Source organism: Carcharodon carcharias, chromosome 32 (assembly GCF_017639515.1).
Source record: "Carcharodon carcharias isolate sCarCar2 chromosome 32, sCarCar2.pri, whole genome shotgun sequence".
In the NCBI taxonomy this organism is placed as follows: Eukaryota; Metazoa; Chordata; class Chondrichthyes; order Lamniformes; family Lamnidae; genus Carcharodon; species Carcharodon carcharias.
The window spans coordinates 21,583,096-21,602,044 of NC_054498.1; the positions used below are offsets into that span (position 1 = coordinate 21,583,096).

At 38.7% G+C, this 18,949-nt stretch overlaps 1 protein-coding gene across 1 annotated transcript in view; it reads left to right on the plus strand.

The window, feature by feature from the left end:
- Window positions 1–18,639, plus strand: part of LOC121272136 (fibrillin-1-like) — a 639,088-nt gene extending 620,449 nt beyond the window's left edge. Inside the window, exons 61-65 of the mRNA XM_041178628.1 lie at window positions 5,354–5,482; window positions 6,614–6,733; window positions 14,154–14,385; window positions 14,882–15,059; window positions 17,223–18,639. Of these exons, the coding sequence (XP_041034562.1) occupies window positions 5,354–5,482; window positions 6,614–6,733; window positions 14,154–14,385; window positions 14,882–15,059; window positions 17,223–17,612 (1,049 nt within the window). The 3' untranslated portion in view covers window positions 17,613–18,639. The remainder of the gene's footprint in view (window positions 1–5,353; window positions 5,483–6,613; window positions 6,734–14,153; window positions 14,386–14,881; window positions 15,060–17,222) is intronic.
- The last annotated feature ends 310 nt before the right edge of the window (window positions 18,640–18,949 follow it).

Sequence of the window (18,949 nt, forward strand, 5' to 3'; positions counted from 1 at the left end):
CTAGTTTAAGTTAACGTCCGTCAGTGATTCTATATTGATTCCATCAGCGAAGATTGCAACAGCACACCCTGTGGAGGACCAGGACATCTCTGACAGCAGTTTCCGATTTCCCCAATGAACTGCACATGTGCAGATCCAGAAGTTGCCGTCAGATTTACCTAATAATAGTGGCAAGTGCCTACAGCCTCACTGTTAATATTATTGAAAATTCTGAGGCATTGGTTGTAAGCTGGTTACTCCAATTCATTATTGTGAAATATATTATGTTTGATTATGTTTAATAAACTATAAAAAAGATGGAACTAATCTCCAGAATAAAAATAAGGATACTACCATGCCCTTCATTCACCTTTCCTCTTGCGAGCCTAACCCCAGAGATAGATCAAGAAACTGGAAAGTTGGAGAGTGGCTTGCACCTCTTTAATACACACTATATGGTTTCTTCTGAAATTGCTAGCAACTCTATCTCTACACACATACATGTGATATACACCTATACCTGTTTAGAATATGTCTCATAGGAATATATAAAACATTCATAGGCTTATTGCCATTAAGACATGATCATGATAGCTGTGCATTTCTCTCTTTTGTTAAGATGTTAAAATCATCTAAATATTGGTAAATGGACTATATTATGTGTCTAAAATGGAGCAGTGCATGAATAAAAATGCAGTCATAATGGCATTAACTTATTAATGTTGTCCAGGATTAAATTCACTACTCCAATTTAGTTTTGCCATAACTCTCAACATAATAATAAATTTAATTATAAGCTTAGAAATGTAGGAACAATGGCTGCATCTTGTAGTTAATATTTTTAAACAATTAGCATGATTAGCCTTAACTTTGCTGAATTTATGTTTGTTCCAATAATAATTAGTGACTGTACCAAATTTGTTATTTGTCTCAAGCAAAAATGTAGTGACTCACAATGATTCATTGCCAGTGTAGAGCCAATTGTGCTGAGGAGGGGTCATATTGCATTAAAACTTATAAACACTGTTATTTGCTGAGAACAGATTATAAATCAAGATAATATATACCTGGAGAAAGCTACAAAGTACAGAGTTTAGGAAGTAAAGAGTGTTCGTATCATTGGGATTCTAGGATTAAATTCCACCCCTTGATTAGTTCTTTGACTCTTTTTCATTTTATGTTCTACATGCAACATTTTAACATTTTGCTTGCCATTATCCTGTAGAAATGCGGAGTTACTGGTTACAAGATTGAGGTGACATCATAGAGAGCTATGGTTGTAACTGCTGATTTGAAGTATCTGAAAGTATCTTTATCAAATGATAGGTCTTCTGATTTTAAAGGGATCCAATTCTGGCAAATGTATTTTACATGCAATATACTGTAGTTTTCATAGACACATTTCGGATTCACTTATCCTTTCTTTATAAAGATGCAATGATTCCTCAATAATTTATTCTTAGACTACTTATGTTAAGTTATTAGTTACATTTCTTTTGATTGGTAAAACTATAACCTATCACACAGAATCATTTTACTTTTATTGGCTCAGAACAATGTAAGAGAGAGCAGGAAAATCAGAGATAAAATCATGTACCTCCACATACAGGGCTGGATTTAATGGAGGCGATAGAGAGCTGGCAGGAGCCTCAAGTCCTCTCTTTTAGTGAAGACCTGCCAAATTAAATGCCACTAAGGCACTTAAAAGTCAGTGGTGGACCTTCCCCGGGATCAGGAACCCTGAGGACAGAAGTCCCACCTGCTGAGAGCTGCAGGTGATGGTGGGAGGGGTTTTGCAGGGTGGGAAGGGGGTGGTCGGCAGCAAGGGCAAGGGTGTGGCTCTCACTGGGCACCCCCCCCCCCCCCCCCCCCCCCCCTCCCTTTCATAATGACAAGTCCCTGACTCAGACACTGAGCCTTTGGTTTGCTTCTCGCATGGTGAGCCCTACAAGCCATTGGGATAGTACCAGAGGTGGCAGGATAAGGCCCTTAAGTGGTCATTAATTGCCCACTTAAGGGCCTCAATTTCCTGTGGGGCAGGAAGGCCATCCATGGACCTTCTGGCCACCAACATAATCAGGGTGAAGACCCAGGACCCTCCTGCCTGATTAAATACCCTGGCAAGAAGTAGCAGGTGATGTGTGCCAGGCGGACCAAATCCACAAGGGAAACGTGGCCACACTATCACAACGGTTTTGAAATTTGTATTTATTACGAGAAGATTTGGGCACTGAATTCAGAAGTAATAAGTACACTAACACCTTTAGATATTTTAAAAACTAAATTAAAACATTTATTAACAAAAAAGATTTCAAGCATTTACATAAGTTTATAGTTACTTAATATTATTGCAAATCCCTAAATTCATAATTAAACTGACTCCCAACTACACACCCACTTTGAGGCAACAGTCCAATATAGATTTTAAATGTAAATAGGAAGCCAGCAAATTTACCACAGCACCCACTCAACAGTGGAATTCCAAAGGCTTTTCTCCAGCTTTAGTTATTGGACACAGCAGACTTTTGCAAACATGGCTGGAGGCTTCCCCAAGGCTATTTTACAACAAGGAATACTCTCCATTTGCAAGGATGAGTGCAGCTCCAACAATACTCAAGAAGCTTGACACCATCCAAGACAAAGCAGCCCGCTTGATTGGCACCACATCCACAAACATTCACTCCCTCCACCATCGATGCACAGTAGGAGCAGTGTGTACCATCTACAAGATGCACTGCAATAATTCACCAAGGCTCCTTTGACAGCACCTTCCAAACCCACAACCTCCATCATCTAGAAGGACAAGGGCAGCAGATAGATGGGAATGCCACCACCTAGAAGTTCCCCTCCAAGTCACTCACCATCCTGACTTGGAAATATATCACCATTTCTTCACTGTCGCTGGGTCAAAATCCTGGAACACCCTTCCTAACAGTACTGTGGGTGTATCTATACCACATGGACTGCAGCGGTTCAAAAAGGCAGCTCAACCACCACCTTCTCAAGGGCAACTAAGGATGGGCAATAAATGCTGGCTCAGCCAGCGAAGCCCATATCCTGTGAATGAATAAAAAAACACCCCTTTTAGTTCTTATTTGGCCCCCCAACATCACCTTTCTTCCTTTCTCCTTTATATACGTTTCTCTCTCTTTAATCTGTAAATTCCATTGTTCTATATGTCTTTGGAAATCTATTTTTCCCAATAATATAAAAAATCTTTCATGTTACCAATATGGTCACTTCCTTTTAGGAAAAATTAGCATACTAACCTTGCCCTATTTATCTTGTTAGTTGTTAAACATCCTACCATCCCTTTGAAACCCAAACAACTCCTTCACTTATCTAAAAATGCAAATTTCCTTCGCACCCTACAAGCTAAGACCTCCTCCATGTTTGCTCATTAGCATTTCAAATGTCTTTTACCCCTAAGTTCTTTTGATAATTTCCAGCTTGCAGCCTATCTGACTCTAATTTAATTAAATCACACAGATAGAACCATCTACACTCACACCTATAAACCTACTTTACAATAAACCGCAGTAATATTATGAAACTTATTATAGTTTCGTTACATCCCCCACCACCAAGCTCGCCATGGGAGGAGAGGGCATTCTGCCCACAATTTTAGAGCTTCATTGGCAAATGCCTGAGAGTAAGTTGTCTAAATATCACCTTTAGTTATAGATAACGCTTGCACTCAGTGGTCAATTTGAGAAAGTTGCAGAAAATAACTTTATTTAAAATATCTTTATTTATTTAAAACTGTTTCCCTGTATAAATAAAGCAAGCAAATTTTCTATGGCATTGCTCATTGTATTCTGATGATGCATTGATTCATAAAGACTGCTATATAGCATGTAACGCAATGTATTATTCTGCTGTTATGATACAGCTGTGCCCCTTTGAGGCCACAAGCCCCACTGGTTCTCAAATAACATAGCTTCAGATCAATCAAAGTTTAATTGTTGCTTGGTGAGGAAACTTAGCGCTCTGGAAATTCTTGGGGAATTTTAGCCCCAAGGTTCAAAACGCCCAGCCTGATTAAGAGGTGGCTTTCTTTTTAACTTGCATTTGTAACAAACTGTGATGTCACCACATAAATCATGAACAATTAGTGATGGTATTCCAGCTATTTAAAATATTACCTTAGTCTCTTCACAAGAGGTAGAATACAGTTTTTGTATGAAACATTTCACTTAAAGTATTAGCCCAGATCTTCCACAAAGTGGCAGTCATCATCCTATTGCTGCTCAGCTCAAAGTTTTCAACACCCCAATAGCGCTCTGTATTCCTGGCCAGGTCTTCTGAGCTTCCTTCTTTAGAAATGCAGAGCATATGGTCACACAAAGAACTCTATATCAGCTGTAGTGTCAGGGGGAAGACAAGGCATGCCCCCTTTTTATGGCACTAGCTGCCCTAAGGAAAGTTTAAATGTCCAGTGTGAATGTTAGTGAATGTGTAAATGGATGAAAGTGAATGGTTGAGTGGATGAATGATTGAATGGACAGGGTGGTAGCAGGGGTAGGTGGATGAGGTAAGTAGGTAGATGGGTGAGGTGGTGAGTGGATAGGGTGGCAGGTATGTGAGGTGGCATGGGTAGGGTGGGCAGCAGGAGTAGTCAGGTTAAGTCAGTGGAGTGGTCAGGTTGGGGGAGTAATCCAGGTGGGTAGTCGGGTGGTCAAGGGAGTTAGGGGATCAGTGTATGTGATAAAATACTAAATAACAATGATGTAAAGTAGTGTGGGGGAAAAAGGCTTTGAAGTGGATGATCAGCCATGATCCGATTGAATGGCAGAGCAGGCTCAATGGGCTGAATGGCCTACTCCCTCAACTATATTACTGTCGGGGGTCAGTTATATTGTTATCTGGGAGTTAGGCTAGGATTTTTCTGCCCTGACATTTCCTGGGTAACTATCCAGGTAAGTACTGTGTAGCTGTCTGAAGTCTTTGACTCTAACTAAGAGTTGGAGACATTTGCAGAGGGTCCCAGGGAGCAGGGGAATTGCCCATTGGAAGTTCCCAAGAAATTCGCACGGAGGTCAGTGTGTCAGGACGTTGCGAGGTCCCAACGAGCATCTTGGGTCGTACATCTGGTTTCCAATGATCTGGAGACTAAAAGAGCTGGGCCATTATTTGCTAAAACTTGGGAGCCTGTTCAGATGAATTAAAAATAGAGCATCTTAGCGCTTGAGAAGGTAAAATCAAGACAATTCATATAATCTTAAAGTAGCTTAAACAATTTAATCACTAAAGAGTGAGGTGATGTTGTGTTTGTCAAGTATTAGTTACCTGAAATTTGGAGTTTTCCTTTAAGTCACAGCAAAAAAATGTCTTCACTGGCTAACCAAATGCCTTGATTGATGCCCTTTTGCAGATAACAATGAATGTATCGCTGAAACAAATGTGTGTGGAACTAAAGGAGTGTGCCAGAATACCCCAGGCAGCTTTCTCTGTGAATGCCAACGTGGATTTTCACTGGATCAAACTGGCCACAGCTGTGAAGGTAGAGTTTGAATAGAACCAGAAAAAAAATATCCTGGATAGCAATCATTTCAAATAATTTTGTGCCTTTTGTCAAAAATCTTAAGTACTAAAATGTCATTAAATATAGGTTGAGATCCAAAGCCAGCATAATAAACTGTAATTATTATTAAAAAAAATAATGTTTTACAGTTGTATAACGATGCAACATAACCAGTTAACTCTAGTTGCAAGAAATATGAGGCCACTAGGGTTTCAATTGTAAGCTATTAAATCACATTCAGATTATATGGGAAAATTTACACATTTGCATTAATATAAATTTCATGTTAAAATTTTTTTTTTGTTATTTTGGCTTCAGTTTTTTTTCTTTGCACATTAATACAAATTGTAACCAGGTACTGCAGTTGGTAGGATTCAGTCCTTGATTCAAATGAAGCTGTAAATATTACTGACAGTTGTAGAATCTGTATTTCACAAGCTCTTCTCAACAATCAAAAACCTTATCGTTGCCATTGAAGGACTTGACATTCCAAACCATACTGTGCAGTATGTGAATGCTATACAGGGCACTTATCTGTCAAGCCAAGAATGCGCTTGCTAATGTCTATAAGAGCCCTGAGGATTATATCTATTACAATACCGTCAGGCAAGTTTTATCTATGGCAGTTTTCATTCATCAGTGTAAATACTTTGTTTAATTTAGTTGAGTTTGTTACCAAGACTACCATTGTCAGGCTGTGTGTTATGTTTTGCCTAGGTTAGACACCATCCTCAGAACAGACTGTTTTGTGTTGGCCAGAATCAAGGAGAAGTTACAACAGCTGATTCCAACTAACATCACTTGGGAATAAATCTTATTATACTGGTCTCATAAAAGTACAGCCAAAATAACCCACATAACAGCTGAATCTTGGTGACCAATCTGAACTTTATTGTTTGCTATGTTAGCTCATAAATACTCAACAGGGCATTCACTAGAGGTCTGCAGCAATGGAAAATTTAAAAAACACACAGAAAAGTTGTGCATATAAAACCATACAAAGTAATTGTAATTGTAATCACAATCCCATAAAAAAAACTTCCTGTTCAGTGTGTATATTAACTTTGGAGTTTAGTTGTTAAATATGTGTATTTTTTTATCACTTGTTAGATATTGATGAATGTGAAGGAAGCCATCGTTGCCAACATGGCTGTCAGAACCTGGTTGGTGGATATCGATGTGGCTGTCCACATGGCTATCTACAGCACTATCAATGGAATCAATGCGTTGGCAAGTAACTCGCCATTAAAATAATGTTAGGAAGATAAATGTTTCAAACGAAGAGTCTTTATGATAATTTTGTTAACAATATATAACTATTTCCGCTCAGTTTTAATTTCCTTCTCAGCACTCCCACCTCCCTACTTAGGACAGTGAGATACTTATATGAACACTGTCAATGCTGCCCACAATTTACTATTTCAGTTGGACAGATTAGCAGTCTCTGACTATGTATCATCATGCCTCTGCCAAAGATGGAACACTCTCTTACTGGAGGATGTTCTATGTGGCAGTCCAAAGGAACAACCAAAACAACCATCTAAGGGAGCAAAGGGTTTGAACTTTGAATGCACAGTTTCTGACAAGTAATCCAATACTACCACTAAAGCTACTTGGCTCCCATTCCATGTAAGTTCAAATATATTTAGGACTGTAGAAGGCATGATGCTGTAAATAATTCTCTTTGTTCAGGGTCTAGGAAAGTTTAACACCAAAAGATTCATTTTCGCATTTTAAAAAAATTGGAGTTTAGAAAGAACTGCACTCACTTTGTGATTATTGTATCCATATATCTGCTGACAAATTATTGAAAACAGACTTCTCTGAGGATCCATATCACTGTTTGATACTGTAATTGCCAAAGTTGTAATAGTTCCTTGCAAAGCACAAAGGCAACTATTAAAATAGCCAAAACAAAGTATATGATAGTTTTAAAAGTGCTTTTAGAGTCAGTTTACAGTTTGGCAATAAGAGAAATCCTACTTTCAACTAAACAGAGAGTTGCAAATAGAAAAATCTGAGCTCCACATTACTTTAACAACATCATTTTCCAGATCTAGGCCAGGATTTTTCAGGTTGGTGAGTCCCCCTTCCTGCCGAGGGTTAGCGCTGAACAAATCACCACAGATACTGGCTGCCCTGCAGCCATTCATTAACTGCCTGGAGGCGTGACTTCCGTCCCTCGCTCAGTAGGAAGTCCTGACTGAGAGGGCTACCAGCCAATCTGATTGGCTGGTAGCTCTGTAGTCCCAACAGTGCTAGAAGCTGCAGTGGACAGGACTGGGACTGCAAGCAGTCCCAGAGTCTAATGGAGTCCAGGAACAGGTAAATTTTGGGGGTCTCAGGGAGGGGAGGTGAGCCCCAGGTGGCGGGGGCTAGGCAGGGGGGATATGGTGTTGGTGAAGAGGCTGGAGGTGGGTGTGTGCAACTGGACTGCTAGTTGGGGTGGGGGCTGCAGTGGGAGGACTCGTGAAGCCTGTCAATGAAGCTGAAAGACACCATTACACATTATTCAGTGAAAGAGAACATATTTTGAGGTTATAAAGTGATAAAATGCATTCACCCATGCAACCAATTGTGATCAGAATTTCCTAACTTTTCTAGGCCTAACACTGCTAGGTGCTGCCCTGACACCCACAGCAGGAATGGAGACAGCCTGAACAATGGTTGGCCCTGTTGCCTCTGATGACTTCGGCACAGGTCTTCTGGAGGGCTGAGGCCTTGGGGGCCCCACCTGGCTTTGGCGTTGGCTTTCCTCCTGTGGGCCAGCTGCTCCCTCTGCAGTGACTGAGGACAAAGTTGAGGGGGTCACTAGCAAAGGGGACTCAGAGACAAAGGGGACAGCTTCTGAGATTCCTGAGTGGATGACCAAGGGGTGTCCAGCTGCAGACCCTCCTCCATTTGGGTACCCAAGGCACCCAGCTTGACTCCTTGAGGAGAAGGAGCACCTGGAGGGTTGTCAAGGTGCCCCGTTTCCCTCTAGCATTGCCACTGCAGGAACATACCCATGGCTACCATGATGAGTGCAGGTCTGCGTGCATCTCTGCGTTCTGCTGGACCAGGGTCTCCATGGCATCCGCCATCTTTCCCATGGAGACCACCATGCGGGCACATGTGGGCACCATTTCATCAGGTGAAAAGGCAGGAAAGTGGAGTTGAGGATTATCAGATCAGCCATGATCTCATTGAATGGCAGAGCAGACCTGATTAGCTAAATGGCCTACTTCTGCTCCTACATCTTATTGTCTTAAGACCTCATGACATATCCTGAGTCCTTTGAAGAAATTCCATTCATGTAAACAATTATGCTTGTTTACTCCAAAGCTCCCTCTTCCAAACAAGACTTGCTGCGTTAATTGTTCTCAAATTCTTTTAAGAATATGTTTTATTGACTACCTTTCCATATTATAGCAAATGAATCCCCCTACCCAGATCTATTACATTAGGCAGTAAAATTATACTTTAATCACCCATGGTTGATGTCTTCCTAGTCACATTTCATTGTACAAGCATTTGTTATAGGTAATGCTCAGATAACGAAAGCAGAAGGCAAGCTATGTTTTCCCCTGTGGTATCCTGAGTCATCATGTATAAAGCAGAAAACCTGTAATTCCAAGATATAGAAAATTTGATTATTAAGCCTTAACTCCCCAAGATAGCCAGCAAATAACTCTCCAGGATATCCAATAATAAACATTCCCAAAAAGTGTTCAAAAATGAGCCTCTTTCAAACAGGAGATAATGCAAGAATTTTAAAAAGTCAAAGCTAGTTAGAAAGGCAGCACAGAAGACCATCAAGTAATGTGTGCAGCCACACAGTGGTGAATTCCTGGCTCAAGTCCCACTGCTGCTGAAATGGTGAGTGGAAGCTGCTTGACACAATGAACGCAAGCAAAATTGGAGCAAAAGAAACTAACCTCTATGCCATACTTCGGTAGCCAGTTAGGAAATTTTATTGACTTTAGCTTGGAAACAAGTTATACTCGCCCATAAGGCTAGAGTTCGAAGCTGGTCTTTGGGTGATGAGTGAATAGGAGGAAAAATGGAGGGAGATCATAATAATAAAATGTTCTCAACAAAGGTGATGAGAGCAGATAAAGCAAGGCACTTAATTAAATCTTGATAGTTATATGATAATTGCTCCAGTGCCAAATCAGCAAACACATGTGATCTCTCATAAGACCAGTACTAATTATTTCCCAAGTATTTCTTTGACTCAGTGAATAACTAGGGACCTGCATCCTTCACTGGCAAGTTGTCATTTATATGAGGATATCTCCACTAAGGCATGTTTACAACAGGAAATACACCTGACAGCTGAGTTCTTAATGATGTAATCTTATTTTGGCAGCTAATAGGATGGTTTTTTGTCCTCAGAACTTATTTCAGAGCTATCTACTTTTATCGCATAGTATTGTATAGTATTTACAGAACAGAAACAGGTCATTCGGCTCAACAGGCACATGTCAGCATTTGTGGTTACTTGCATTCTCATGATATTTACTCACAAGTCTTGTGTAACTTGGTTATCTGAGCAATTTCATGTTGTGAAGCATCTCTTAGGCCATCTCTGTATTCTTCTCTAAATTCTTAGCAATATTGTCAACACTGAAGTTATATCTTGCAAATTTTTCCAATCCTCCCGAAAATGTTTTATGAGAATTGCAGTGGAGCCTGGGAATTAATAAGTTGCAGAGTAAAGTAGTTGCAGAATGGCTCAGCAATGCTATTAAATATATAACTTCAGTGCCGGTACGATGCCAGTTATGATTGGCTGATCGAATCAAACTGCATGGCTCTTTGGTTATTCATAATAGGCAGTTTACAGTCCATAATCAACCTGCCGGCATTTGCAAAACCCAAAAGAAAACACCTACAGTTAGATATGATTCCATGATTGGGCAGCACTTGCACAGGGACTGCACTAAGAACCAATTTAAGATAATCAAGTTTGTAATGTGAGTCATTCATGCTTGATAGAAGCAACATACATTCATATGCAGGAACCCGTTCTCTGCGAAAGGAATATGTTCAAGCCTTGCACCTATTTTGCATTATCTGGAAGTGTGGGGAGCCTATTGCTTTCTCCATGGCAACACTCAGCCAGAGTCGAATTGCCAACCAGTCAGCACCCTTTTCACCTGTAGCATAAATTACTGTGACCATTTAACATTTGGCATTCTTGCATTTTTCTTGATGAGAGCAAGATGAAAAGCTTCAGCAACATGTCTGACTTTTTAGCAAAATAATAATTGCAAAAAAGCAAATTAACCAATAAAAGAGAAATGAATAGTGGACAAACATTATAAAAAGGCAAAATGCTGGCGGCAGATGCAGGAAAGCACAAGATTCTGGAGACAAATAGATCAGTTAACATCTGCAGATAGAATATACAAGTGAACATTTTGGGATACTTCTTCAAAACCATGAATGATCTGACATGTGTTTTCAGCATTTTAGGAATACACAAATGATTCTGGCCATAAAACAAAATTGATTTGGCAAAATAACTGCTCACTCTAAAATTTTAAAAGGGAGAGGGAGGATGACCCTCAGAAAGGTTGCCACTGTCCTTGCTGCTTAACCAACTGATAATTTCAATATTTGTAATGTATGCCTCACTTTACTTTTAAAAGATTTTTATGATTTTCATCCTCTGGAGACCAGCAGTGCTTTATTTTTTTGTTTGATGAGCCAGTGTGCCAAACTTAAACATCTCTTGGCAGGGTGGATCTGGGGGGGAGGGGTGATGTTGTAAAGAGTCTGTGTTTTCTACCCAGGGCATTTCATACAACATGCTAGTGGATTTGGACAAGCCAGAATATTTTTTTGTCAGACAAGAAGTATATTTAAGAATGTTGCCTTACACTCTTTGTGAGGGTGAGTTGTTTACACTGAAATTACTTCCCCACATCTCAAGTTTTCCTTTCAATGTAAGTGTTCTGTGCAACATCTAATTATTGCCATATACACACCCTTGCAAAAAGCCCTACTGATTTCAGCTTTTGCATTACAATAAATTGCATTTAATGGTCATAATCATAATGATTACTTAATTATCAGCTTTTGAGATCATTACTCTCATCTGTTCAATGCCAGTATAATCCATGGCTGAGTTTTTACAACCATTTTTTACAAAGGTTAAATAAATTACTTCTTAATATATTCATAATGCAAGATACTGAGGCATTATAGAAATTTGGACTGTTCAGTGCTTCCAATGTTCAAATCAAGAAATCTGATAAGGAAGAATGGATAACAATGAGAAATAGGCCAAGATATAAAGGGGAGGATGATGGAAGTTAATAAAAAGAACAAGAAAGATTTCCTGTGTAGGAAGCATGTAAGTTAATCTGGTATGGGGAGAAATACAAGTTCATGAAAAAATGCAGGCAAACTCTGGGACAGAGATCAGTACAATCCAAGCAAGTCCAAAAGAAATGGATGGAAGAAGGATTGAGGAAATGGGGAAAATGAGGCAAAGATACATAGTAGGTAAGATGGTGAGTGTCATTGACTATAAATGGCGCAGTGTGAAAAGAGTATGAGAGTATGTTCAAGGTTTTTAAAATAAGCCATCAATCAATTCCTGCTCAAAAAATATATGTACAATGTATTTATTAAGCAAGATTTCTTGATTTATTGCATAAACTGTCTTCCTGTAGTCCACCAGCAGACTCTTGATAATATCATGAACATCACTTGAAATATTAAAAGAATGGAGAAAATATACACATATGGAGCATTGATGTTTTCACTGTACTGCAGTGAGCTGACTTAAATATAAATAGATATATTTTCCCAAATCTATGTGAAAGAGTCTTTGCTAAGCACACTGACTATAGATTTTAGAGTATCGATCTAGTAGACCAATTTAGTTTCAGTGCATTTTAGTGTGTGAGTGGTAGAAATTTGTCTCGGATGGTAGCGCAAAAGTCAATATTGGATTGGCTGTCCGTTATATTCAGCACTTGATATTCAAATTCATTGCAGTCAATGGAACCGTGTATCAGGCACTGCATATAGTGGGCAGCCAATCCTATACCTCCCACTAGATGCCACTTTGAGTCAAATTGCTACCCCAAAGGCTTTGGCAATGTGCTACATTTAGGCCAGGATCTTTAGGTCGGTGAGCAGGAGGCGCGACCTGCTTGCCAATGCGTAAAATGACGCGGGATGACGTCGGGCGGAAGTCCCAACACCACCCCATGTCATTTCGATTTTCAGGTCGGTGTGGGTGTAGCTGAATCAGCTGTGCACCTGCCAACCTGTCAACGGTCTATTGAGGTCATTTATAAAGTAATTAATAATTAATGGACCTGCCCGTCCAACCTTAAGGTTGGCGGGCAGGCCGGGAGCCCTGGTGGGCTTCTGAAAAACCATGAAACCTCATCCACGGGCAGGATGAGATTTCATGAGGGTTTTTAAAAATTTAATAAATGTTTGGTTAAAAGTAATGGACATGTCCCAACTCATGTGACAGTGTCACACGAGGGGAGATGACGGAAATTTTGTGCACCTTGACGATTTTTAAATTTGGTGCCGATCTCCCTGAGACAGCATTTAGCCTCAGAGAGATGAGTGCGCTCTTTCGCGCACATGCGGGAAAGAGCGCACTCTCGACTGAGGGAGTCGTCGTGTCTCCCCCCCCCCCCCAGCCCGCCCGCACAGGGAGTGCATAGCACTTCCCGGTGGATGTCATGCTGGGCAGGCCATATTAAATGGCGGCACGCATCTGATTGGGGGCGCCAATCGGAGGCATGCTAGCTCCTGCATTTCCCCCCTGACAAGGAGAAAATTCTTCCAATAATATTTGAGAAATTTAACAGCAGTAACTAATATTTAAAATCTACCAGCAAAGTAGTTTATCTGAATTAAATTTTCTGTTTGGGTTGGAATTTCAGCATTACTTTTCTTATAGGGGCCTGCTTTTCATTTTCAAGTTAACTTGGGGTGGTGGGGAAGGGACAACATTGCAATACATTGGAATCCAACATGCAGAGTTGATCCCTCATGGCTTGTTATTGCTAACATCAATTGTCTGAGGTGTCAAGATGCCAAGCAGAAAGAGATAAATGATAGTCACCTCTGGGCCACTATTGACTGTCTTCTGCATGCGTGGCTCTCATATAGTTGCAAGGTCTGAGCATTATGTAGCCCTGTGCAGTGTGTTTCTGAAGTAGCTATCCTATCTCCACAGGGTTTCATAATGCCCAGAGCTTGCAACGAAATTGTGATATTTGCATAGCGAAATTGGATGGGAAATGTTGACATGGTAATTTAAACGTTGATAGAAAAATGACCAAAATTTGTGCCAGGGAAATAAAGTGTTAGTATCAAGTGTGAGGCCTGAGAATTTAAACACACAGGGATGTGCATTACTATTCCCTCATTTCCAGAAAGATCCTTTTGAATGATTCTCGTGTTTCTGTGCAGTTATAGTTTATGGAATTGTCCACAGTCAGTTGATGAATGTAACACCATGGGCAATTTAAGTATTGAATATTTATATTTGCGTTGAATGTTTTATTTTTTCCTAATATATACGACAAGCTGGTAGTAGAAACAAAAAAAAACAAATTTTAAAAACATCTAAATTTGAATCCTCAAATTGTTTAAATAATTCTTTCAATATTTTCTTGTCCAACAGATGAAAATGAATGCATGAATTCTCAGGTTTGTGGAGGAGCTTCATGCCACAATACACTGGGAAGCTACAAGTGTCTTTGTCCAACAGGCTTCTCCTTTGAGCAGCTTACTGGGTCTTGTCATGATGTAAATGAGTGTTCATCCTCCAAAAATCCATGCAACTATGGCTGTTCAAACACTGATGGAGGTTACTTATGTGGCTGCCCACCTGGATACTACCGAGTTGGCCAAGGGTAAAAGCAGATAACATTATAAAACTATTGCAACTTAAAACTAACTCCTTCACTGACTTCCTAATCATTTCCTTAATGTAACTCTAAGCAATAATTTTATTTTTTAATATAGACATATGATATGAGCTACAGTGTCAACGATAAGTGCTCGGCAATTATTTACAGATTTCTAATACCAAATTATACCTCAAATTTGGAAGCAATGTTCAATTGCGTTTTGTAAGATAAGGTAGATAATGAGCCTAGATTTGTATGAAAGTGAATTTTTGTACCTTTAATTGTAGTTTCCATGGGGTACATTTTCTTCACCTTCATCTGGAAAGTAATCAGGAGAAACAAATAACCTACCTGATTTTCAGTGCATTGATTTCAATAAAATGAGAGGATTCAACACCAGGCAGGAATTACCATCCAGGTGGTGAAGATAAAAATTGACTCCATACCTTCAATAATTTGCAGTAATCTATAAATTACTTTGTATTTAACATCTCACTAGGCACTGTGTCTCTGGAGTAGGATTCAGCAAAGGCCAGATGTTTCCAATAGGAGGCGACACAGAGGACAACAGTCTGTCACCTGAGGTGTGCTATGACTGCAAAATTAATGGCTACCCAAAGGGACGAACACGAAGAACAACAAATGAGAAAGAAGCTATGATTTCAAATGATGCAGAGGTAAGTGCTGCTTAATTTTATGTTGGTTAGCAATGGTTGCCATTGTATGTCAGAAGAGAACATACTTAGCAGGTGGTGTTCTGGACATTTAAAAGTGCTCACTTCAACATTAAACTTCATGTGGCATCATGAACATTGCCACAATGACTCATTTTAGTAACATATGATAACTTGAAATATTGTAATGTGGATTTGGCCCACAACCCTAATTCTCAGCAACAAATTTTTAATATTTGGCGTGTTCCTTTGGGAGGAATGTCAAGTTAAGGGGAGGTGTTTACAGAGAGAAAAAGGGAAAAGCAGAATCAATATGTGTTTGTTGGCCTATGCTTGTAGAGTTCAGAACTGCTTTAGCAGGGGTCTAGCAGTCTTCCCACCCCATCTTTCATGTTAGATGTGAGTACTTTGTGAGATGGGGAGAGTAGGAAAGGTTAAGGGTTAAAAGAGATTTACTTTGATACTATGTAATTCACTGAAGGTACTTTGAACCTATTACAATTAATGGAATGCATTCTTGCTAAACGATGCAGTTCCCATAGCCCCTCTCTGGTTAAATTACTAAAACATTTTTAATTTATTTCAGCAAAAGTAACCCTATAGTCAAATTGATTTTACTTACAAAAGGAAAGTAGAGCCAGGATATATTTCTCATTGATTTCCTTTTAACTTTCCATGAATGGAATGCAGCAAAAAAATCTAAGATTTGTTTCAATAAAATTGTATCTAAGGGCATTTTCTTTTAAATTGATCTTACACAATTCTCTTGCCTTGAATTGTAGATTGGGGCTCTTTAAGAACATCATACTCACAGCAGTGATTCTTAGAAATATCATACCCCAGATCTTCCGATTGGAGTAGCGGCGAACATTCAGGCATTTGTTGTTGAAGAGCTTCAGGACCCAGGGAGAGGTACACTGCCCAGACCCCTCTGTGGGTGCCCCTGATACTCACCTTGCTGTCAGAGGTTTGGGCTAGGTGCCCCTGAAGTTGCCAGAACTTTACACCAGAATGTCTAGAACTTTTAATCACAGGTGCAGGACTAGGGTGGGAAGTAATTTACAGTGGAAGCTGTATTGGGAAAGCCTTTTTCTCACACAAAATGTATAAGCAAATAAACTTGCAGAACAATCAACACCACTCCACCCACTCCCACCTATTATCCACTGTATAAGCATTTTGAACTCTCAAGATCTATTATGAAAATTGGAATGAATCCAAAAGTCTATTATCCTCACTATAAACATTTTGAACGCACAAGTCCTATTATCAGCAGCTGTCCAAGCTCAGAACATATAAAAGCAAAATTGAGTGTTTTTATAAAAAATAGAAGTTGTTACTTATTTTACTAGGTTGCACTTACAGTACTGTAAAATGTATTTTATACCATTTATTTCATTTTAAGTACTTTTTAAATTCATATCAAGACTTTCCTACATTTAGTTACATTACAATAAAAGTTTAACAAACTTAGAAGTAATGAGGAAAGCAATTAGAAAACTTTGAAAGATTAAAAATAGTTTTAAGTTTAAGAACTTTAAAAATTACTCACCAATCTGCACATAGAAAAGCACAAGTGTTAGAAGTGGAGTTAATCATGTTTGTAGAATATTTTATGAATAAAAGTTAATGCTTCAATTTATATTTTATTATAAATTGTGAATTGTATCATGTATGTTGTATCTATGAAATATTTAGTTCTTCATGGAAGTAACATCCTTTCATTATTACAGGAATTATTATTTCTTTGAATTTTTTTCTGAATTGAAAATTCAAAATATCAATATTTTAATGCCAAAATCCCCAGAACACTAATACTCTTCTCTGTTTATAATCACAAATCAAAATACTATGAATAGTATACCATCAAAGAGACACCACTTGTTTACAGACATGACTTAGTAAAAAAGGAATTGGCCATTGCTCCCATTTTTTATTTGCAGTGATGTAAATTTTGTGACCAATGTCCTGCTCCCAAATGACACCTGAAAGATGTCTGCCCAAACATTCAGTCGGACTATTTTCTTTTGGCAACACACAGATATTAGGTCCTTGTTTAATAAACAAATGGTCCATATTGGAAATATGCTGCAAGTCCTAAAGTAGTTTTCAGATGCATAATTCATCACATTAAACAAATTTGCATTCCAATTCTTTTGTTTTCAGGAGAAAAGTACAGATGATTTGCCAATGAGCCTTGCCAGTTTAAGTACAGAAAATCAATTTACCTTCAATTTCAACATTTCTGAACTCAGCAATAAAGACCATATCCTACAGTTTATTCCAGCAATTTCTACCTTGACAAATCATGTACGTTACTTGATTGACCTTGGCAATGAAAAGGGTCTCTTCAAAATTAACCAAAAGGATGGTATAAGCTATCTGCATCTGACCAAGAAGAAGCCAGTACCTGGAGCCTACTCAATAGAAATAAGTAGTATGCCCCTCTTTAAAAGGAAGGAACTTGATCGTCTTGAAGATAAGTATGATAAAGACTACCTCACTGGTGAGCTTGGTGGAATCCTCCAAATGAAAATTCAGATTGTGCTTCATTAATACAGAAACAGAAGATCACACTGCTTCAGCCAAAAGATGGATTCTTTTATTGCCAAACAGATTCTACATATCATGGATACAATCTCTTATTAATTGTAATATGACTGAGCACTGCTTACATCTAATGTTAGAAAAGTAAAGTCGGGGATGCATACCATAGCTCTAAACCACTTACTCAGGCTTTGTATAAATGCAGCGCTGCTATTTCAGTATGACTAGCTTTAGATGTTGTATGATGATATGTTGAATCTTGAAAAATACATGCATGGACCTTCCAATCCACTTGTTGGACCACTGATGCCACGAATTTCCATTGTTTTTCGCAGAGTAATAAGATCTCGCTCTGCATTGAAAGACACTTCATATTTTTGATCTTTTAAATTTTACTTTTCAAGTTACATTTCACTAGAGCAAACATTTATATATGTACCTGGTGCTAGTAACATGTCAACCTAGATTGTGACTGCACTGTAATATTTTACAAACTTGGTAGCCAAAAATGCAATTACTCAGTCTAAGTATTACCAGATGTTTGTTCCATTACTTTACAAAGAACCAAAGTTAGTTCAATAGCTTATCTCAATTATGCATTTTTCACTCATGTAAATTAAGTGTGTGTATACTGCAACTATGCTACTTTTTATCATGGAAAATTTTGTATACCAGATTTTTCTTGTATGTGTGCGTGTATGTGTGCGTGTGTCTGTGTGTGTGTGTGTCTGTGTGTGTTTTCATTCCAACCCTGAGTGAGGGTGTTGTAATGGTGCTTTAAGAACAACTACTTCTAAAAATTAGATGCAATATCCCTCTGTGAATAATAAAACACACATTGAGGACTTAATGAACAGGAACCAATCAGGTCATAGGATTTATAGCACTCTCTAAAGCGAGACAATCAAACTGTCAAACACAGTCTCATGTAAAACAACATATAACAGTACCAGTATTTTTATGCAGTTCACTGTCAACAAGTGTTTAGATTTTCAATGTCAGTAATTCCACAATAAAACAGTATTTTCAGTTTTAATACCTCACTGTGTTAACTGTTATGATTCCATATGGACAAGGGTTAATTTACTGTCTCTAATTTTTCCGCTGCCTGACATCCCTTACCATCTCACAGTATATTTGGAAATGTAACTTCTCTTTTGTGACTTTCAAGCAAACAAATGGTCATGTAAGCTCAAATGTCTGGTATGGGAAAAAGCTGGAGTAGGAATCATGTCCAGAAGAAAAGACTGATACTGTGGCATAGAAATGTCTGTCATGTTTATTATTCCCATGTTTCTTTGAATATGTGACATCAATTTTCGCACTCTATGTTCATATGCAAAAAA